Source organism: Pseudorasbora parva, chromosome 10 (assembly GCF_024679245.1).
Source record: "Pseudorasbora parva isolate DD20220531a chromosome 10, ASM2467924v1, whole genome shotgun sequence".
In the NCBI taxonomy this organism is placed as follows: Eukaryota; Metazoa; Chordata; class Actinopteri; order Cypriniformes; family Gobionidae; genus Pseudorasbora; species Pseudorasbora parva.
This window is the reverse complement of record NC_090181.1, coordinates 10,236,440-10,259,992: the sequence shown is the minus strand read 5'-3', so window position 1 is coordinate 10,259,992 and position 23,553 is coordinate 10,236,440. Positions and strand designations below refer to the sequence as shown.

The following is a 23,553-nucleotide window of genomic DNA, read 5'->3' as shown; positions in this document are numbered from 1 at the left end:
TTTTAACAATCAGTTCATTCAACAGGAAACAATGCAAGACACATGTTTCAAATGACCAGTATTGCTGAATTAATTACAGTAATAGAGGCTACAAAATTCACATGTAATACCTAATTAATAATGTTTGAAATACTAGTATATATATCTAGTGTGTTATCAAAAGGTGTGATGAAGTATGACAGCCATGAGGATTTGATACTCATCTGAACTTTGTGAACTTACCTGAACTTTGTGCCACTTTGAAAACAGTGGTGGTTATTATCTAAGAAACAAAAACAGTTATATAAAAAATATTCTTTACATTTGTAACCCTGGGCCAGAAAACCATGTCACACAGGTATATTTGTGGCTATAGCCAACAATACATTGTATGGGTCAAAATTATTGATATTTCTTTTATGCCAAAAAGCATTACGATGCTTATGTAAAGATCATGTTCTGTAAAAATATTTTGTAAATGTCCCTGTTATATATATAATGTATTATTAGTAGTAATATGCATTTTTGACAACTTTAAAGTGGATTTTCTCAATAATTAGATTTTTTTGCTCCCTCAGATTGCATTTTTATATAGTTCTATCTCGGCCAAATATTGCCCTATCCTAACAGCCCACCTTTCAGGTGATATATAAATCTCAATTTCAAAATTGACCCTTATGACTAGTTTTGTGGTCCAGGGTCACATTTAGTAATTCATATTAAAATATGGATTACTAAATTTTCCATATTTTCAATAATGATTTTATCATGGTAATAAATATAAGAATATACTCCCATGCACTAGAGAGCAGTATACACGTCATGCTAGCGTAAACCACATTGACTACATTTCCCATAAAACAGTGAGCTCGAGCACCTCGGTCTCCATGACAGTCTTGTTATTGTTGTTTAGTAGATAATCATGGATGGATGAAGAATACAACTGCTTTTCTCTCCGATAAACGCTTCCTAATAAACCAGGCGACGATATGGTGGAATAATCAGATTTCCGTCTCATGTTCTCGGACTCATTTCTCTCTTTCACTCAAGGTTTGATAGATCAGGTTCGGCCCAGCTCAGTGCTGGATACTACACATTTTCTCATTTGCTCAGTTGTGATCCAGTCTGTGTGGTTTCTGTTCGTGAAGAATGAGAGAGCAGAGGCGGTGCAGCAGCAGCGGTCGGGTCCGGACACAGGAGGCTCGGCTTCGGATCACAGGCTTGATGGAGGAGATGCGCCTGTAACAGCATCAGGAGGATGATTTCACGATACAGCCGTCGGCCTGTATCTCACAGCCTAGAGATGTGCGTATAAATCACACAGAAATGATCTCAAGCTGCCTGCTTAGACTCCATTCTGTTATCTTTGTCGCATAGATAGCCAACTCACTAGGTTACTGTGGACTGGTGCTTAAAAACATTTGGTTTATTTGCTTTTTAGTAGAGTGTGCAAACACTCAGGGGATACTTTAAAAATGTATTTCTTCCTAGATTTTTGTATAGAAGTGTGTTAGTATGGATAGATTGATGTATATTTTAATAAATAGATATACAGATGGGTAGACATCAGATTGATAGATATATCTTTGGGTGGATGGATGAATAGATAGATATACAGATGGGTAAATAGGTATACATATTTGGAAGAATGGATGAATAGATAGATATAGAGATGGGCAGATAGATAGATAGATAGATAGATAGATAGATAGATAGACAAATACATAGGTAGACATTTTTGGAAGGATAGATAGATAGATAGATAGATAGATAGATAGATAGATAGATAGATAGATAGACAAATACATAGGTAGACATTTTTGGAAGGATAGATAGATAGATAGATAGATAGATAGATAGATAGATAGACAAATACATAGGTAGACATTTTTGGAAGGATAGATAGATAGATAGATAGATAGATAGATAGATAGATAGATAGATAGATAGATAGATAGATAGATAGATAGACTTATTTTTAAATGGATGGATGGATGAATAGATATACAGATGTATATGATTTCTGAGATGTGTATGTATATATATATATGTAAATAGTGACCCCCCCCCTCTATCTCTATCTATCTATCTATCTATCTATCTATCTATCTATCTATCTATCTATCTATCTATCTATCTATCTATCTATCTCTCTCTCTCTCTCTCTCTCTCTCTCTCTCTCTCTCTCTCTCTCTGTCGCTGTCTCTGTAGTCGTGGTTTGTCCCGCAGTTGTCTGGACCAGCATCCTCTTCCAGAGGAGGCAGATGATGATACTGTGCATCCTCCCAGACTCCTGCATGATCTACAGGAGGACATGTCCTCATACAGCAGGTGAGTGCAGGTTGAATGTGTGTGTCTGTACAGGAATATATTGAAGGGATAGGGTTTCATCAATGTTTAGATATTGTGAATTGCCAGATAATGTTTATTATTGTGTATTATATTCACTCTTTCCAATCTGACATTTTAATTTATGAAATAATGACTCTCTTTCTCTCTTGCTAGGTCTGAGGAGTCCTCTGCATCATCCATCAGATCAGGATGTCAGACACTCACCACAGATGACACCGCTCAGTCTTGGTCTGGTATCCATAGTTACACAGGAACTGGCATCTCTACAGAACGCAGCTCCGTCTTCTCCTGGGGCTACGATGTGAGTCGTAGAATGATGACTGTGACTGTCATCATGTAACTTTACACAGCATCTGCAAGTTCATGTCTTTTTTTCTCTTCTTTTCCGGTAGGAATTTGATAAAGCCGCTTCCAGGCAGGTCCAGCAAATGTTTGAAGAGATCGAAGAACTGTTGTATGAGAGGAAGTGTGAAACTCAGCTCAAAGGCTTGCAGGAGGAGTGTCAAGAGTGGGCTTCACGATTCCCTCATCTACGGTTCGCACACGAATACATGCACATGCTCAGATCTGTGGACATTAGTAATGCGTTAGCCGTCTCTGGTTAGGGCCGCATGATTAATCTTCTGCGATATTTATCCTGAAAACCTTATCAGATCTCCACTGTGATACTCCGCTCAAATGAAAGTGCTATATACAGCCAGTCCGTGTTCACAGCATGTGCTATTTGCAGAGACTAAACCTCTATGAGGACCTGTAATAAATCAAAACATGAATCTCAACTATTGTTTGCTATTGTGGTTGGTGTCCTCAACGATAAGGATTTTTTTCTAATTTTTAGTTGCCCTGCCAAAATGTTCACTGGCAACACAAAAGTAATGGTAACACTTTAAAATAAGCTTTCATTTGTTAACATTAGTTAATAAATATTTCCAAAGCATTTATTAATCTTACTTATTCTCTACATTTACTAATACTTTATTAAAATGAAAAGTTGTATCGGTAAACATTAGGTAATAAACCTGAACTAACAATGAACACTTAATTAATGTTAACAAAGATTAATAAGAGCTGTAAGGAATGTATTACTAATTGTTAGTTCATGCATTAACTAACATTAACTAATGGAACCTTATTGTAAAATGTTACCAAAGTAATAAATAAATAAAATGGGCCTAGTTATTGTCTTTGCTGTTTTTTTTTTTCCATAACCTTGTTAAATAAGTTTTTGACACCTAAAACTACAAGTCTTACTCATTCAAATTCAAGTATTGTTAAAGACAATTAAACTCAACTGCCAGTAATTAAATAAGAACAAATAATTAAATTACAAGCAATAACATGAATACAATAGAACAAGCATACAAATAAAATTAACACTGATTTTAGTTTTTCAGTTAAGTCTAACACTAATTCTCAGGTAAAAATATCACTGTATAGTCTTCACTTTATACATTAAATATAGATTAATAATAGATTACAGGGATAGTTCAGCCAAAAATAAAAATTAGCCCATGATTTACCCTCAAGTCATCCTGGGTGTATATGACATTCTTTTTTCAGACAAATACAATCTGAGTTAAATTAAAAATGTCCTGGCTAATCCAAGCAGTGAATGGCAGCCCAAACATTTGAAGCCTAAAAAAGTGCATCCATCCATTATAAAAGTACTCCACATGGCTACAGGAGGTGAAAGAAGTCCTTATGAAGTGAAGAGATGGGTTTGTGTACAAAAAATATCCATATTTAACACGTTATAATGTAAAATTAATAGGACCTAAATCCTTCTTCCGGGGCGCTGCTCTGTGGCGACCTGCAGTGTATTTCACGTGCGAAGTTTGTTTGTCTCTTTCTTCGTAACACTTCCTTTGTTTTTATAACCTTTTCTACATACAGTTTACATTTTTTATATAACTCTGATTGTATAAGTCTGAATGAAGAGTGTCATATACCTAGAATGGCTTGAGGGTGTGTAAATTATGGGATCATTTTCATTTTTGGAGTGATTCATTTTTTTCTCCCATAGTTTTTGTACTTTGTTTGACATTAACATTAAAACAAAGACAGTAGCAGATATATTAAGCTGCTGTCACTTTAAGAGCTGCACGGATCCAATATACTCTCACACATGGGTTTTATTTCTCAAATGTTTGTTCGCTTAGGATATAACACTTTGTTTACTAGGATACTAGCCAACGCAGGTGTTTTCTTGTTTCTTTGTTTTTTAACTTAATCTTGCGTGAATATGTAATTTAAGTGCCAGATGACATAAAAGAGAGCTCAGTTCAGCATTCACACGCTGTCTGAGAAGTGGCATTCTGGGACGTGCTTCTGAAGCTCGCACTTGTTCACACTTAACGCACTAAACGTGATTAATTGCCCGTATACTCATGGCAAAGTTCGTTTTCGTTCTTGCTTAGAAGTAAAAAGAAGTTAGAAGTACCTTTGCATCGATATACTGTTAACAAACATCCAGACGCCGTCCACACTACTGAGATCAACGTTTAGATGAATATGTAAATATGTGCTGCACGCTTTCCTCTCAATAACAAACAAACAAAACAAAAAATACAAAAATGACACCGTTGAGAAAGCAGCAGTTAAGAAAGCATTTGATTATAGCCACGTGGATGTTTGCGCCAGCTCTGCAATTCACTGCCATCATGTCTATAGATACACTGTAATGATATGTTTGATTATAATGTATATTTGACTATGACTGTGTGACACTATAGTAATACAATAGAATTGTATGGCACATTGACATTACAGTACATAATAGCTCTTTCGGCATTATGAGCATAAGCATTAGTTTCATGTGTCACAGAATGGAAGACAGGCTCTCAGGAGCGCACGTAAATGTCACTTTTTTTTAAAGTTTCGTTACAAGCTGTTCACACATTGGCAATACAAAAAGTGATTAATACATCACAGTGAAAGTGCAATAATTCGAATGAAACATAAAAAGCTATTTCTCACATCACAACAATCATGATTATTAATTGCAAAATAATTGTGATTATCAGTTTAACCAAAAATCGTGCCTGGTTATTAAACCTGTTAGGGGCATTTGTGTGTGACAGGATCCTCGGAACGCAGCTTGTGTGTCCCACGGATGAAGGATTCCAATGGTACGCCACACCAGCTCACACGCCCATCCCCTCCAGTGCTGGCCAGAGCAAAGAGATAACCAAGGAGTGAGTTCAGTTTGTTGATGTGTGCGTATGAAATTGTGTTCTCTAAAGTCTCATTTTCATGCCAATGTGTGCCTGGTGCAGGTTGTGTGTGCAGGGTCGGAGGGCTGTTTTGTGTCGGCCCTCTGTGGAGGTGACCCACCCTAGTGTCACGCCCAGCAGTAACCATGGAGATGAGATGCCCAGGGTTATTGAGGCTGAAGGGCTGATAGAAGAGTATCTCGCCTTCGACTGCAGGGATCTGTGAGTGTGTGTGACAGATGGGTGCTGGGAAGTGTTATTTTAGAATCATTCATCTGATATGTAGATAATATGCGTTTATCTAGGGACGAGGAATGGGAACGCGAGTATGTGAACAGACGGCGAAGGCGCTGCTTGCCCCCTGTCTCGCCCTATCGCTGTCGTCGGGAGGCGGTGCTTGATCTGCTGTTTGATGATGTGTGGCGTGAGCTCATTGGCTGGATGGAGGAGCTTGTACGTAGGCATTGGGAGGGTTTTGTGTCAGGTAGGATGAATTTCAAATACATAATGTGATTTGCTGTGGTGTTTTTTTTTACACTATTGTTCAAAAGTTTTTTTTAAATATTACTTCAATGAAGTCTCTTAAGGCCCTGATGTACTTCAAGTGAAATCGAAGAATGAACTGGTGTGATGTAATTTTGAACAAAATTTCAGGCCAAAACGAAGTTACTGTTCATTTTCAGGAGTTCAGAACAGTTCTAGAGTGGCTGCATTAATTTGATCAAAAATACAGCAAAACAATAATACTGTGAAATATTGAAATGTAAAATAAGTTTCTACTTAAATATATTTTAAAATGTAATGTACTCCTGTGATGGCAAAGCTGAATTTTCAGCATCATTACTCCAGGCTTCAGTGTCACATGATCCTTCAGAAATCATTCTGATGTAACATTTGTGCTGCTTTTATATTTTTGTGGAAGCCATGATTTATTAAATCTTGGGTAACTATATAAAAGTCTGTACTGTCACTTTTGATCAATTGAATGCGTCCTAAAAATATTTTTTTACTGACCCCAAACTTTTGAACTTCAGCGTACATGACCAGGACATCAACCAAGGGGTTTATTTCGTCATAATGATCAGCCGAATGTACATTATACGGTCAATTAGGGCTGCACGGTTATGACAAAAATCATAATTATTGATTATTGCCTTTAAATTGTTATCACAATTGACATTGTATGATGTTTTAAATAGTTTTATAACATTGTATGAGGCAACTGCATGCCATATTTTTTAAGTATAATCTTTTTATTTAAATAAATTTAAAAAACAAGCTGAAAACTCTTCCTGAAAAACTTTTATTGCTTTTCTTTAACATTAATGCTCAAATGTCAACTATACATTGGTTTGGCTTCTTTAAAGGGGTACTTCAGCGCTAGAAAGATAAATCTGTATTTAAACTGGGTCATCAGTGTAGTAGAAATGTGAAATTATTTTTGAATTTGGTGCCTTCTAGACTGAGAAAAGACAGAAAATGTATTTTTGTCTCATGGGGATGAAAGACTACAATTCCCATAATGCTTTGCTGCCCTGTGAGGCCATTCCCAAAGTCATAACAGTGAATGAGTGACAATAATTTGATTATACTCCAGGGTTTCTACTGATACAAAGCCATATGCTAATCGCTGAAGTAACACTTTAAATAATAATAAAAAAAGTAAAAATATGCATCCAATGCTAGAGACTTTCACACCGGTAGTTCTAGGAACTTCTAGGCATCAGGGTGGTTCCCCGAGAACTAATGTTCCCCGGCCTAGGGTCATTTTTCTGGTTGCATTCGCTCCGCCAGTAGGAACTCTGAAGTAATGTAAGCCACGCTTATTGTTGTGACTTTTATTTTGACTTTTATTAGCTTACAGTCTTTTGAACAGTCCTGTGTAATATGTAATTAGGTAGAACTGTTATACAAAGAAAGTAGACATCATATAAAAAAGTATTAGCGTTTGCTGTGTGGTTGCTGTCCAATGTCACTAGCTGAGCAGAAATACATAATTATGTTTCGCTTGCTCCCCTCAAAGTTGCGTTTGATTGTCTCCTTAGTATAAGGGTTGAGAGGTCCATGTATCACTGTTTTACATGTTAGTTTGTTTATATAGGTTGTGTGCACGGATTTTTAAAAATGGCGGGTGCTATTTTGCGTGCATTCTACCAGTCAGCGTAATGTTACTCTTTCGTCACTGGTAGTTCCTACTCTGAAGTAGTAGTCGTTATTCACCTTTCACAACATGGCATGCTCTAAATACACCTCTTAAGCATGCAGAATAATATAAGTGGATTTTTTTTGTAATCATGGCTTTGAATGATTACATAATCGGGGGATTTATAATCGCAATTAGAAATAATTGTTCATCCCTACTGTCAATTATCGTTCATACTACACAGCTCACCAAATAAATTAATAAATGGACAAATCATTGGCTGAATCTGAAATCGACCCCTATATGCTCTCTAATAGGGCATTATTTGATAGGACAGCCATTTGTTGTAGTGTTATTGAGTGCACTCATTCTATCCCACATTGTACGCTCAATGGCTGTCTGAATTCGCTCACTAGTTTCATTGACTCCCTTAGGTGAACTGTATTAGTGGACTAAAGGCCCATTCACACTAAGAAAGATAACTTTAAAGATAACTATATTAGTGTCCACACCAGTGGACAACATTGTTCTGTTCATTTAAATGCTCATTCGTTACAGCTGGATGGATTCTGATTGGCTGTTAATGTTTTTATCGTTCATCACCTGGAAAACAAATTGTTCTGAAAGTGATTCCAATGATATCGTTTCTCTGTGCCATTATCGTTATAGCTGTGGTGTGATTTTATTTTATTTTTTTCCTGTGATTTTTAGAACTATATCTTTATCGTTATCTTTATAGTTATCTTCCTTGGTGTAAACAGACCTTAACATAGGGAATATTGATTGAGGGTTAGGGAGCTATTTCGGATTCAGCCATTGAGTTTCTGTTATGCGTGAAGTGAGAAATATACAGTTTAGCTCGTCATTATTTAATACTATTTGAGAGCCAAAAGTGTTGTGATTGATCAATCAGAATCAAGTGTTTCATTGAGTCTTGTAGTGGTGAAGAATAATTTCTCTTTGAACTTCTGTCTATCAGATGATGAGAAGAATGCCGTGGCCCTCAGCCCAGCGTGCCCTGATACCCAGAATCCTTTTTTGCTGCTGTCCAATGTCTCAGCAGCGCTTCCTCCGCTGTCACAGAGCCGAACACAGCAGCTCACGGCCAGCTTGCAGGCCCAGGTTGGTCAACCACTTCAGAGATTTTAGAACAGATTTGGAGCAAATTCTTTTGGGTTGCTCCTTTTCCTTTTGTGGCAGATGGATGAAACACTGATTTCATCTGAAATCCTGTCTCGCTGATTTCAGATATCTGCAACCCTTCCATCCCCTGCCATCTGCTTCATGATAGTCTCCAAATATATTTAAATAACAGGATTCCCACAGTCATAAAAACTGTGATTTCCAGGTTTGGAAAAGTCATTCAAAATCTTTAAAAAATCCTGAAATTTCTATAGTGTATGGGTAATTGATTGAAAAAAATATGGGAAGTTGCTGTACTATGCGCTTCGACTGCTTGAAAGGCTATTACAGTATATCCTATTGTATTTTCGATTCAGTGTTTCGACCGCAGTGGTAATCGGTGTGTTTCGACCGCTGTTGTTGACTCCACGCAGCATTTTATTTCAACCACCATTTTTAAAAGTCTGTTGCGGTGCGTGCAGTAAGAGTTGTTTGCTATTCAAATCAACAATGGAGTTTAAAAATATGACAGATGGACCGACGACAAGGTTCAGGCTTTATTAAGCGTATGTGTGGAGGACAAAATCCAGCGGGAACTGGAAAGTTCCACGCAGTCCTTACTTCACCGTAATCTTCACGGTACTTTAGACCGCGATGGAAACGGAGACAGCAACAGGTCTAGGGGGAAAAAAAGTTCCTGGGACAAATTGTTCCATGTAATATAGGTGGAAACGGGGCATATATTTAACACCATTTGGCTATTTATATGCATTTATATGCATAATTGTGGTAATTTATGTGACATTTTTATAATAATACAAAAAAAATTGTCAGCCACAGGACTATTTACACGGTTTACGTGGGTCTTAAAAAAGTCTTAAAAAGGCCTTAAAATGCTTGCAGCAGAAAGCCTTAAATAAATATCATGCCATTAAATTATGGCCCTATGATTTCTTTGATGCAGCAAATGTGGACTGAATTGTAGGATCCATTCATAGAAATTGAATTTACCGTAGAATGCAAAAAAGTTAAATTTATTTACAAAAAATTTAAAATAAAGCAGTCCAGAAAAACTGATTTCATAAGCCCTTAAATTTAATTGCAAAATTAAATTACATGCACTGCAAAAAAAAAAAAAAAAAGATTACAGTACAAATTCTAAACATACTTAAATCATTTACTGGACATGCAAAATGAAAAAAATAAGTCTTCTGAGAAATTGAACAAAATTAAGTGATGTTATGCTTAAAACAAGAACAAATATCTGTCAAAATTGAGTATGAAAATGACTTGCAGTTGAATAAGGTTGATTTTTATGAACACAATGGCAGATATTTGTTCTCGTTTTAATCATAAAATTACTTTTACAAGATTTCCCAAGGTTTCTTATCTCAAACGTTTAAGCTATTTTTTTCTTAAAATTAATTAAAAAGTTATGGAGATCTGTTGGAAATTGTTTTTTCAAATTTGAACTCAAACTTTAAACTCATTGTGTAATTAGATATTTACATATGTAATTCATAAAGGAGACATTTATATTTTGCTTAACATTTAAATTGGTTAAATAATTGCATTATCTCAAAAAAATTGAAATAACTAAAGTCAGAGAAATTAATTTAGCTAAATATCAAGTGTATAGCGTCAGTTGTGGCGGGTCATGTTAGTCAAACTCGCATCAGCTGATCACGGCTACCTATAGGAATACGACGTCTATCACCACATGCATAAATATCTCTATCTCTTCAGTACTATCAGCAGCTGTCGCGTTTCTCCAGAGCTCATTTCCCGCTCTCGTCCAGTCAGGATTTGGTATTCTAATTCCTCTTTAATCAGGCTAAAATTCCTAAATTTTGTTGTACATTTAATATGAAGATTAATGATATCTGCAATACATCATGTTGGTTCTGTTCTGTTTCCCCTAAGGGGGGTTATTGCTGCTCTCCCTGCTCTTATCCATGCTAGGCTGCATAGATGCCCAGGAAGTTCTTGCCCAGAACGGAGCCGCCAATCCAAACTATATGCTAATAGTCAATCAATCATATTTGACGATTGTGGTCCTGACAGAACTGTGGAAATTTTGTGGAAAGCCTAGATTTTCGCTTCTTTGTGTCCTTTCTGTCTTTACACATGTAAAATACCCACAAATGCTGTTTTTCACTGCTGTCAGCATTTGTTTTTTCAGCTTTTTTCCTCAGGCTTGCAATTCATTAACTTTTGACCTCCTTTTTTCTGTGTTTTCCTCATTGTCTCTGTTTCTATCTTTCTGTCCAATCATCCATCTGTCATCTGTATTCTTCCTTTCTCTTTCTATACCTTTCTATTTCTATACTTTCCCTCCATTTTCTTTCCAAAGAGCTCAAAGTCATGGGGTTCAAAGCACAAGTCAAGACGGAAATCCAAAAAGCAGAGAAAGTCATCGACTGTATGTAACTCTACCCTGATAACAACACCTAAACCGAGAGGGCGAGCGAGAGTGTTTCTGTCTGTGTCCCGGTTCTCCTCTTTTTCTCCTTCAACGTTCATCTTTGATTTGTTTTTTTTAAACTCCTAAATCACTGGCCAATGTTTTAACATCCCTTCAAGATGTCTGACTTTTATTTAAGCTTGCGTACATTTTTTTGGTCTTGTGGAGGTGTTTATAATGCTTGTTCCCGCTCTCAGTTTTGTTTCTGTTCTGTATGTTTCTTTTAAGTGTCTTTTTGCCTGTTTTACACATCATCGCATGCTGTACAGATGATGGATGTCAGTTGCTGTTTTTTTAATCACTGAGATATATACAGACTTGTGCAATAAAATTAAAACCTGAATTATCGTAACTTTTTTTTCTTTCCTGCTTCTCGCTCTTTCTGTGTGTGTTCCCACAGACCAGTCGAGTGCCTGTTGGGGCGGCGGTTGCTCAACACAATCTCAATGACCTCATCACGATACATGGCATTCCACTGCAGCAAAGGAACCTGGGAACTCTGGACCGAATAACTCAGTATGAACACCACAGAGGACAAACTAATACAATACACAAACTAATACGACCTTTACTGTGCAAATATCTGCGCTGTAGTTTAGTGTTTAATTCTGTTGATCCACAATCATTGGTTCAAGCTAAAGGTCGGCTGATGTAGTATTTTGCCTTCAGTGCCACCTATAGGAAAAAATATCAAACAAACAATATACAAGAGTTCTAAAAGCTGTTCTATGCTATGGTCAAAATTAAACGGAATTTGAGGAGGGGAAAATGTATTTCATACACAAGTGATTGATGATTTAAAGGTGCCCTAGAATGAAAAATTGAATTAACCTTGCCATAGTTAAATAATAAGGTAGTATTATTACCTATTATTATTATTATTATTATTATTATTATTATTTATAAAATAACATGAAGGTAGTCGGTCTGAGAGAAGAGGATACAGAGGATAAAAATAGATGGAGGCAGATGAGTCGCTGTTGCGACCCCTGAAGGGAACAGCCGAAAGAAGAAGAAGAAGAAGATAGTTAAATAATAAGAGTTCAGTACATGGACATCACATACTGTGAGTCTCAAACACCATTGCCTCCTACTTCATATGTAAATCTCGTGCATGAAAAACACCACGGAAAATTAAGAGATTCTCAACATAAGGCCAACCGTGATGCAATCGTTGGGGATCATTTATATGCACGCCCCCAACATCTGTCCGAACATGAGCATTGTCAGGTGGAACTGACGGAGCCGAATCTTCAGGACTGCAGTAGGTAAACAAGCGACACTCGAGGATAGCGAGAACAGCCTACCCTTCCCGGTTTTTACCCTTCCCACAGATAAAAAATGTCAATAGTCATGGTTGATGTTTATTATAATCAGATACCACAACAATTTAAATCAAGATCGTTTGTTTGTTCGGCCCATTTCAACCAAGCTTCGCTCAGTGTCTTAAACTGAAGAAAGTGGCAATTACAACTGTATTCCTGCAAGCAGTAAGTAGCGATTTTATCCACTTATTGACTGTTTAAACAAAAAGTACCATACGAAACTAAATAGTGTGTCTAATGACAAAGGTTATTATTTTGTATTACAAAATACAACCGTAGATACGTTGCTTACAGATCGTTCACTTGATCCTTCTAGCAAACGTCACCTTTTCCACCATAGTTAAAACGATAGTCATTTGACAAGGCTATTAATTTTGTAAAAATATATATATATTTTTATTTTTGAGAACTTAAGTATGATGTTTTTGCATGCTTGTATTTCCGAGTACATCACAGTCACTAATTTTATAAACATGCAATATCGTTGACGAAAAAAGAGTCTAAAGCAATGAAGAGCGTTCAAGCGCTTGCCAGATTTTAGTAATTTTAATCCCCCCAATCAGAGCTTTTCTGTGAAAAGAACAAATATACTATCCGGTGTTTTACTTAAACATTTGCAATCTCTCTCGCGTGTGGATGATCTGAAAACACCAATAAACAAGGAAACTGCATTTTAGCAATCTCCATTTGAGATGTTCTGCATGGTGTCATTCAGTTGGTCTGTGTTCTGTCGGGACGGTCAGGACTCATGAGCCGCTTCGCTGTGCTGTGAGCTGCTGAAATAAGCCAATCAGAGCAGAGCTCTGATTTTAATATTAATGACTCTTCCAAATAAGGCAAAAACAGAGCGTTACATCCTAGGGACAATTTATAGGGTTGTAAATGGACCTGTAAAACTGTATCTGGAAAATGTTTCCCCTTAAAGCAGCACTAGGTAACTTTTCAACCTTCATAATATATTTTCAAGACTCTTGTGATGAAACATCGACTTACAATAGGTTGAATGACACGTCTGCCAAAGCTTGATGGGGTCTGTATCGTTTTTAATCGCATCGTACTTTTAAACTTCGGGTTTCGGGTAGTAACCCGAGAACAAAAAGAACTACAAAATTTGACAGCTTTACGGCATATACGTCACTTCCACCAACACCCACACTTCCTTAAATTCGGATGTGCGAGCCCAACTTTGTTTCATTTCACACGCGATGCCAGAATTACACCGACATGTGAACTCCTCCTGCAGTGTTCAGGGGAACTGTTAGTGCTCCACCAACCCGTGGGGACGCTTTTATGAAGTTATTTGGCCCGCCCCGCACCACGGTATATATTTTTACAATCCGCCCCGCACCCGCGACCATTAAATAGACATACGGGGTCCGCGGGTTATGAGACGACCCGCGCATCACTAGTTCAGGGCTATCAGGGTTGTCATGTCAACAAATGCACGCGCGATGGCATCCCCTGTTGTAGGATGACAGATCTTACGACAGTAGTTGAGGACATTATTTTTTCCCAACTGTAGGGGGACCCCGAGAGCAAAAGTTGCCAAGTGCTGCTTTAAATAAGCCACATACCCTCTATGTAGATATCAGAGAACAATTGAACATATTGTTTCAAATCATTCTAGGGCACCTTTAAATCAATTACTAATATCAATAATTCAAATTTAATGTAACCATTATAATGTAGCCCAAAAAAATGAAAACAGAAAAAAATGTAATCCGGAAAAAAAGGAATTTGGAAAACAAATTTAACGGAATTTAGGGGGAAATAAAACGGAATTCATAGGGCCATAAACTTGGCTGCCTAAGCGAACAAGGAGAGTATTTTTTGGCATTAATAAGGATTTTAACACCAAATAGCAATTGAACTCAAAGTGTGGTAGTTTTAATGTGAAAGCCCCCTAAATGAATCATACTCTCTTTGATTAAAGGGTCACTTCAGTGATTTAGCATTAAGCTTTCTATTTAAACCCGGGTCATTAAAGTAGTATAATTATTTTTGAATTGGGTGCCTTCTAGACTGAGAAAAGACAGAATTATTTTATTTTTGTCTCATGGGGATGAAAGACAACAACTCCCATAATGCACTTGCACTTCGCTGCTCTACGAGGCCACTCCCAAAGCACCGCTGGATTACTGGATCACTGGATCACTTTTCCACCGCATTCATTTTCAAAGTTTAGTTTAGTTTAGTTAGAGAACAGAAACTAAAATTAAAAACTGAATGTTTCGTTACGATCATTCGAATATACTCCTGGGTTTCTACTGATACAAAGCCATATGTTAACTCGCTGAAGTAACCCTTTAATCCTCTTTCTGTCATTCTGACTGTAGGGACTCTGAGGAGAAAGTGTCTCATCGTCCCGGGTCTAGTGTCATTCCCACCAGTAAACCTCGGGCCCGTCGCGCACTGGAACAAAGCACCTCGTCTTTGACTCGTCCCCCGCAGTCGGCACGGCGACGGAACCCACCTCCTCGCACTCTGATGCCATTGACCTCCAGTGTAACGCAGCCCATCACAACTGGCTCCATGGAAGAAGTGGTTAGAGGCACAAGATTGTAAGAGCAATTTGTATTATATTTCCAAGTACTCTTTTTGTTTCTCAAAAATGATTTTCTTACAATAGTGTGTAACTGTATGTGTGTTTAAGGACGACCGCCAGCGATCGTTTGACCTCTCCTCCAATGCCTCTCAGTAGAAACACACTTCTCCCTCCTATTGGCACAGGAGACACAGACCACACCTACTCCGGACAGCACTCGCGGCTTATACAGGTGCAACCAGACGTTAGTAAATGTTGTTTAGTTGTTTTACAAAATTAGTCACCAATATTTTCGTGCATTTTTTTTTTTCTGGGGAAGAGCAACATTTTTATTTAAATGTAATTGTGTATATATAGTTTTGTCAGCATTTAGGAGTGAATACTCTACCATTTAAAGTTTATAAAAAGTTTAGGCTCGATACGATATATATATATATATATATATATATATATATATATATATATATATATATATATATATATATATATATATATATATATATATATATATATATATATATATATATATATTTGAAAAAAAAAGTCTCTTAGCAAGGCTGCATTTATTTGATGAAAAATACAGTAAAAACTATATTGTTGTGAAATATTACAATTTAAAATAACATTTCTATTTTAATGTATTTAAAAATGTAATTTATCCCTATGATGTCAAAGCTGAACTTTCAGCATCATTACTCCAGTCTTCAGTGTTACATAATCCTTGATACATGATCAACTTTATGAAAGATGAACTACATAGGTCTGGTGTGCAAAATGCGTTAATAATTTTAATGCTGTATATTTTAATATGAATTAAATTAGCGTGTTAAATCAACAGCTTTAAACTACTTTTTCATACTAATCTACATTCCATACATCATAACGACAAAGCAAAAAACATTTGTGACAACTTTGCAAACTTTGGAAAAATAAAAAAGTGAAATGATTACATTGCATAAGTAATCCCACTTTTTGTGGGACAATTGATACTTAGCTCAGAGCATTCTATTTCACTTGTGTAATTACTACACTTCGAGTAGAGTTAACCTGTTCAAATTTAATTGAATGGATCTGATTTGGAAAGGCACACACCTCTCAATAATAGTTCTAATAGCTGAAAATGCATATCAGAGCAAAAGCCAAGCCATTAGGTCATAGGAACTGCCTGTAGATCAAGCCAGGACTGTATCAAGACCAGATGTGGGGAAGACTACAAAACAAAAAATTCTGCTGTATTGAAGGTCCACAGTAGCATGTAGTATCCATAATCCGTAATGGAAGAAGTTTGGAACCACCAGGACTCTTCCTAGAGTTGGCCTCCTGGCCAAACTGAGCAATTGATGGAGCCTTGGCTAGAGTCATGGCCAAGAAGATGATGGTCACTCAGGTTGAGCTCCATGATCATATATGGAAATGGGAGAAGTTGCACTGCAACACTCCACCGATCTGGACTTTATGGTAGAGTGCCTAGACTTGAGCCTCTCCTTTGTGAAGACACATTAAAAAAAAAATAGAGTTAAAGGGTTACTTCAGCGATTAGCATATGGCTTTGTATTAGTAGAAACCCTGGAGTAAGTTCAAATGATTGTGCTTCCCCCCTCATATCCCCCTGAGACAAGAGATTTATGCATTTTATTTCTTGAAAAGTTCCTCCTATGGCGCAAATTGACGATATTTGCATCATAGGAGAAATGTTTGACCAAAGGCTATAGACTACAGCCAGCAGAGGGAGCCATTTCCTCATGTTTTGAACCCGCGCATGGGGGATGGAGATCACACTCAGAGCTCACCTCGCAGCTACAGGCACTCATTTAAATGGAGCTATGGTGAGCAATGTAAGTCTTTTAACTTCTCAAATTAATTTCTATGAAAGTTTAACTTGCAAAGGCATGAACTGAAACGCGGCAGACTGAACTCGCGTTGTGAATGTATGCCGCGAGTGTAGTCGCGATTACCTCAGCTCTCATCACGAGAGCTCATCAGCTCATTTATCTGACTCCTGCAGTTAGTGCTCAGTGCTGTGATACTCGCGCGGCGACTCACTCATTATATTGAACAGACACGTTCAGTTTTTAATTGTAGTGTCTTCTCCAACTCAGTCACAGTAATCCAGTAGCGGTGGCTTTGGGAATGGCCTCACAGGGCAGCGAAGCATTCTGGGAATTGTAGTCTTTCATCCCCATGAGACAAAAATACATTTTCTGTCTTTTCTCAGTCTAGAAGGCACCAAATTCAAAAATAATTTCACATTTCTACTACACTGATGACCCAGTTTAAATACAGATTCATCTTCCCAGCACTGAAGTACCCCTTTAAGCCAGAGGTGCACACTGTGCGATTTATAATAGTCCTTTATGATTTTTGCTTCAGACAGACTGTATGACCATGATCCCCACTGTAAGCTATGTCACGCTGTAAGATCTAAGTTGTCATTAATGTCAGATGTTTTATATCATCAATCAATGACAAGCTCGGTGACAGCGAGCTGCATTACACGCTGGGTCGAAATGGTGGCTACAAAGAAATCTCTAGCGCTCATTTTAGTCATGGTTTGTCAAGAATACTTTGTGCGCCTACTTTTAGTTTTTTTCCAACAATTTCTCCTCGTCTGTGTTTCAGTTTATGTTGGCCAGCTCCTGCGTCAGCACCACACACATGCAAAGTTGTGCTCCCGTCAATTGGAATCAAAGTAAAAATAACATCAAAATGTTATTTTTGTTTAGTTTTTGTGCGCAAAAAAAAACATTTTAGTCGCTTCAAAAATAAAGGTTGAACCACTGGAGCCACATGGACTATTTTAACTTTTCTGGACCTTCAAATTGTTCATTAAATTGCTGTCTATGAAGGAGTCAGAGAGCTCTTGGATTTCGTCAGAAATATTTTAATTTGTGTTCTGAAGATAAACAAAGGTCTTATGGATTTGGCACAATATGAGGGTGAGATATTAATGACATTTTAATTTTTGGGTGAACTAAACATTTAAAGTTGTTTTAGGTACTGGGTTAAGGCTTTGAATGCTCATGCAATGTACTTATTCCAGTTTTTCCTTTTAATACATTTGCAAAGATGTCACAGTTCTTTTTTTGCTTTGTCATTATAGTGTATGGAGTGTAGACTGAAGTTAAAAAAGTAAATAAAGTAGCCATTTAAAATAGTTTAACAAGACAGCAACATAACAAAGTGACCAACTTAACATTGAATTCTGAACGTGAAGTTCAGTCTCTTAATTTTTTCAATGTTATATATGTACACTTGTGTGTGTGTGTGTGTGTGTGTGTGTGTGTGTGTGTGTGTGTGTGTGTAAACGTGTGTTTGCAGAAGCAGAGAGGCACCTCCAGTCGTGCACACAGTGCAGTGACCGACGAGGGTGTCAGTCTGCAGCCCCGAGACAAAATGCACTTGCTGGACGTGTTTTCCAGACCCAACACCACACACACCTTTAGGGTGAATCTCTCCCACACGTATACATAAACACTTCATCATGACCCTCATCATGTGTTCATGGGTGTATTGATCATGGCAAACCTTGCTTTGCAGTCAGACACCCCTTATCGCCGATCATTTACTGGAATAGACAACATCGGACAGGGACGACCTGGCAGAGCGTCTGTCGGTGTAGGTGGGTGCATACAAACACACCTCAGATTGGTAGATGAACAGTTCTATAACCTGTCCCATTGACTCTGTTTGGGTGCGTGAGCGCAGATTCTCTGGGAATTGGTGTGACTGGAATCAGTTTGGGCATCAGCAGCTCCTCCTTCATAGACTCGTTTTCCCATCATCCCCTAGGCCACTTCCCCATTGAGCATGAGGAGGAGCCAGATGCAAAAGCTTCGTCCTCGGGTAAGTGGGAATCGGTTTGAATCAGCTTTTTTGCATTACAAGATAAAGGTAAAAAAATAATGATGCAGTAAAAACATAATAGTATATTGTCAAAATAAACTGGATTTGCATTTCCTGAAGAAACCAACAGGGATCTTTGTAAGGCATCAAAAGTCTGATAAACTTAGGTTGTAGGTTTTTTTTCTTTGTAAATTAACTTTGTAATGTACAAAAAATGTGGCAATACATAGTTAAATAGATACAAGGAAGTAAATACCAGTCAATTCATTTTACAAATACACTACTGTTCAAAAGATTTGTTCATGTTTTTGAAAGAAGATCAAAACCCATCACATGACCAACCAGAAATCATTCTAATATGCTGATTTACTGCTCAAGAAACATTTTTAATTATTGTACATTTTTAAAACAGTTGCTGCTTAATATTTTGTGGAAAGTGTAAAACATTTTTCAACAAAATTGTACTGACCCCATACTTTTGAAAAGCAGATGAATCATAATTCAAGATTAAGATTAATTCATCAAAGGTTGAAATAAAAATTACAATAGGATATAATAGCAGCCGTTCCACCGTAATAAGATTTATATATCTGGTGGGAAAAAAAACAATGCACTTAAATACACTTTATGCTCAGTACACTTCCATAATGTACTTATAAAGTGCTCTATTTTCGCACACACATTTTGTATATTATGCTAAAAAGTATTCTTTAGTATTTCTTAAGAGAACATATTAAGATGTTCTTGAGATCATCTAAGTGTACTCAACTGTGCTATTTTGAGACACCATGAATATGAACTAAAATGTGATTTTAACATACTATATCTGTATCTAAAAATATATTTAGTTACCACTTGTAGTACACGTGAACCCATCATTTATAGACTTTTAAATATACACATCAGACATAGAAAATAGATTTATGAAATATTTAAAATATAAGAATAAATAAATAAAAAGAATATTTATAAGAATATAAATATATACTAAATGTATGTATAATGAATTGCCCACATATTTTTCATAGCACACTTGTAAGTAATGCACTTATAAAACACTTCTGTATATTTGGTTTACTTTATCTGACTATACTTAAATACATTTAAGTGTTAATTAAGTTTACTTTATCTGACTATACTTAAATACATTTAAGTGTTAATTAAGTGTACTTAAGTACCACAGTTGGGAACAATTAATTTAATTGAACCTTTTTTTACTATATAAAAGTCTGCTAAGTCTAAGCACACTTTTAAGACACTAATAAAACTCCTCTGTATATTTTTGCGATAGTATACTTTATTTCAATACACTAAAAATCTATTTAAAGCTACACTGTGTGATATTTTCCCCCATCTAGCGGTGTAAAGGTATATGACCATCCAGTGAATAATAGTTTCTGTTCCTCTCAATTCTGATTTCGTTTTAACTCCTACGGTGGCCGATTTAGTCCAAGAGTAACACGGCAATCCCCCTCTTCACATTCGACACTGTGCCATTGAGTGTTAAAACGCGAAAGGCGAAGCTTGAATTTACGGGTATGTCCCTCTTTGGCTAATGTACTTTCAAGATGGAGGGGCAACATGGCGACCAGCATTCGAACCCCTCACCCGTATGTATTTTCAATGGCATATTATAAACTTACGAGAATACTTTATTACTCGAAAGTAGTAAATATACATTAATAAGCACATATATTTTTGAAAGAACTAAGTGATTTTAGCTAAGAATAAACTAAAAAAGTTACACAGTGTAGCTTTAAGTATTAGTGGTATTTAGTATATATTTTTTAAATGCACTAAAGTACTACTGAAGTAGAAATATACTTTTAATTAGTGTATAACTGTCACAATTTTATTTAGCACAAAAAATAAGAATGTACTACAAATGTGCTTGTATTTAAGTATTTTTAGAGCATTGAAGTATGCTTTTTTTCTCTACCTGGGATGCTTGGGCTTCACAAATGTGCACATTCTCAGTACTTTATATTGATCAATATTACATCATTTCTTTACTTGAATAATAATGATGAAAGACTGAAATGTAGAAGGGAAGTAATTTAATATTCAGATTGGTCAATTTATTATTTAATATCAGTGATTAATCATTAAGTACCCTGCTCAAATGCAAAACTTTTTCTTTAGATATAACTTACTAAACCTTACACAAATCTCACAGGAAATATTCCTTACAGACCTGCAGTGCATTTGTACTACAAAGTTTGTATTTAGAAACTCACCATGGATAGCGTAAAATGCCAGTCATTTTGGTAAGAAAGCAACAACTAAGAGTATAAAAGTACCTTTAAACACTCTGTTCACACTCTGTCTCTCTCTATCACTACTCCCAGTGTCTGTTCCGGCACGTTCCCACAACAGAGGCGGTACGACGGCACGCAGTAGCAGACCAGGGCTTTAACACAAAAGCATGCACATACACACACACACACACAAACACACACACACACAATCTCCCTCCCCTCCTTGAACCAAACTCACCTCAGCACTGACGCAACCTTTCTTCAGTACTGACAGATGCTTTATACGTCTGCTGGACTTTTGTATGACACGCCGTTTGGGCGTGGACTATATTTATGACAACTGTTGTTATTATTAATAGTATTGTTATTCATGTTGTTGTTTGAAATTTTCTAAAACCCTATTTTTGTATATTGGACTATTCAGCTTTCATATGGCTGCCAAATACAGGAAACTGTCTATCCATTACATCTGTAGATGTACTGTACATGCTGTACTGTATGGAGTAACAACTTTTGGTTTTCCCTAAAGACGGCTCTATGAGGCCTACATGGAGTTTCTATGCAGGTTCATACAAGCAGGGGTTTTAAATTGCCTGAATGTCACCCACACCGGATTGTTCAAGACTATTGGATTTTGGAACCTGCTATGGAAGATTATACTGTCTGTATCTCGGACGGATGTTCCATCGTGATGCAAATCCACAATCAGACGATAGGTGTGTAAGAATTCCTAAGTTTTTTAATCATGATTCCGTGATCATGGCATTCAAACTGACTCCAAGGTCTTATTCCCAGCAGAGCTTCAGTGTAGAACCTCCATGACCCCGTTTTTCAGAGATGCACTGAAATTCTGGAAGTATATCTGCAATACGAGTGCGGGACAGTACAATAGTACAGCCTACATAATGATGTGTGCAAAAAGGATTCAAAGTTTCGTTTTAAAACATGTTATTGTGAAAATTCGCTTCAAGGTGGGGGCATATTTGTGGAAGTTGGGTGAAATTATGTGGGTCGGTTTTCCATTGTAAATCCTGTAGCGAAGTTACTTGCTTTCAGACTAGCCGTTTTCTGCTGGTCTGCAGGGTTTATTTGTGTGACCGACTTCAACATGAGCTACACCTGCATGGGGAAGTTTCCCACCCTCACGCAAAACTCACAATTGTACAGATTTCTATTGCAATAAGTCGAATTCGCCCGCAAAAAAAATGGTAAATGTGACCGCACCTTCAGTCATGTGAGCCATTCAGAGCTCGGAAAGCGATGGACAGGACTGTATATTAATTTTTATATATATATATATATATAATACAGAAACGCACACAAAGACCGTAGAGCTTTCAGGGTTTGTTCAAACAAGCGTACTGTAAAAATCGTTTTTTTTGTGTGTCAGCGTTTCACAGGGTTATTATAAGATTTCACAGGAATATTTCTTTCATTTAGTTTTTTTAAATGGCCATTTGGTTCCTTTGGTGCCAGGAAATCCTTAAATATTTAACTCTGACTGGTAAAGCACATTTTGACGTACCCTTTTACTGGCAGATATTGAATGTGGCTCTTACAGGTTTGTAATGTTGATGTGGCAGCTTCACTGTAACAGCATTTATTGAAATTGTACCGACTCTAACTGAACATTTGCATTTCTCAGATTTGATTAACGTGTTGATCTCAGTGAGTGAGTATTGCTTTTAACTGACTTTTTTTTTTCTATCTGGAGAGTAACCAAGCTCAAAGCATGTATTATGAGTGTACAGGACATTATAATGTTTGATGATCAGAGAGATAGATTCCTCTACAGCCATACCGAAGGGATGTCGCAGAAAGACATCTCTTCATACCCCAGCCTAACGCCTCCGCCTCTAAGACAGATCCAACTATTCTTCACTCAGCTCGGCAAGGACAATCTAGAGTTGAAGAAGTCGTAGCCATATTTGACTTCTAGAGTATCTTTGTTATTCGACAGAGATTTCTAGAGTTCCAGTAGACATTCTGCTGTCTGAGTTTTATTGCTGCTGATTCGAGTGGGCAGATTTCAAGAGCCATGTCTCCTAAATCGACAGACCATGCTGGTCTTTTAAATACGAATGCAGATCTTTTGCAAGGGGACATGTTTCGTATGTGGAAATAATGGTTTATCTGCTCTGAATCTGGTGGAGATGACAGTGCTGGATGGGTGTGTTTGCTTTTGCGTGTGTCGAAGTGACCGCTGTTGGCAGGTGTAGCACTGCTGTATCTAAGATTCCCCCTAAATGTTTACCTCTGTAACATTAATGAGAATGGCAATTGAAAAAATAAAGGTAATTATTTGAATAA

The 23,553-nt window shown here is 37.0% G+C and overlaps 1 protein-coding gene across 6 annotated transcripts; it reads left to right on the top strand.

The window, feature by feature from the left end:
• Positions 1 to 821: 821 nt before the first annotated feature.
• On the top strand, positions 822 to 23,553 carry fam149b1 (family with sequence similarity 149 member B1). 6 transcript variants are annotated; one of them, XR_010908011.1, is made up of 17 exons: positions 822 to 1,284; positions 2,191 to 2,310; positions 2,485 to 2,632; positions 2,724 to 2,866; positions 5,412 to 5,525; positions 5,607 to 5,765; positions 5,849 to 6,027; positions 8,666 to 8,808; positions 11,162 to 11,230; positions 11,673 to 11,788; positions 14,934 to 15,158; positions 15,251 to 15,386; positions 18,461 to 18,586; positions 18,680 to 18,761; positions 18,848 to 18,985; positions 21,334 to 21,959; positions 22,042 to 23,553. XR_010908011.1 is itself a non-coding variant. In XM_067455117.1 (17 exons), the coding sequence occupies exons 2-17, from the start codon at positions 1,238 to 1,240 to the stop codon at positions 21,399 to 21,401; spliced, it is 2,013 nt and encodes a 670-aa protein (XP_067311218.1). In that variant the 5' UTR covers positions 822 to 1,029; positions 1,128 to 1,237; the 3' UTR covers positions 21,402 to 23,553. The 6 variants fall into 6 exon arrangements, 5 of the variants coding, with proteins under 5 accessions (XP_067311218.1, XP_067311217.1, XP_067311220.1 ...); XM_067455117.1 differs by having other exon boundaries at positions 822 to 1,029; positions 1,128 to 1,284; positions 21,334 to 23,553; XM_067455116.1 differs by having other exon boundaries at positions 21,334 to 23,553.

Coding starts and splice junctions, on each gene's coding strand:
- fam149b1 (XM_067455117.1), top strand. CDS start 1,238: ATGATTTCACGATACAGCCGTCGGCCTGTATCTCACAGCCTAGAGAT. Junction 11,231..11,672: donor AGCAGAGAAAGTCATCGACT/GTATGTAACTCT, acceptor GTGTTCCCACAG/ACCAGTCGAGTGCCTGTTGG. Junction 15,159..15,250: donor GTGGTTAGAGGCACAAGATT/GTAAGAGCAATT, acceptor TGTGTGTTTAAG/GACGACCGCCAGCGATCGTT.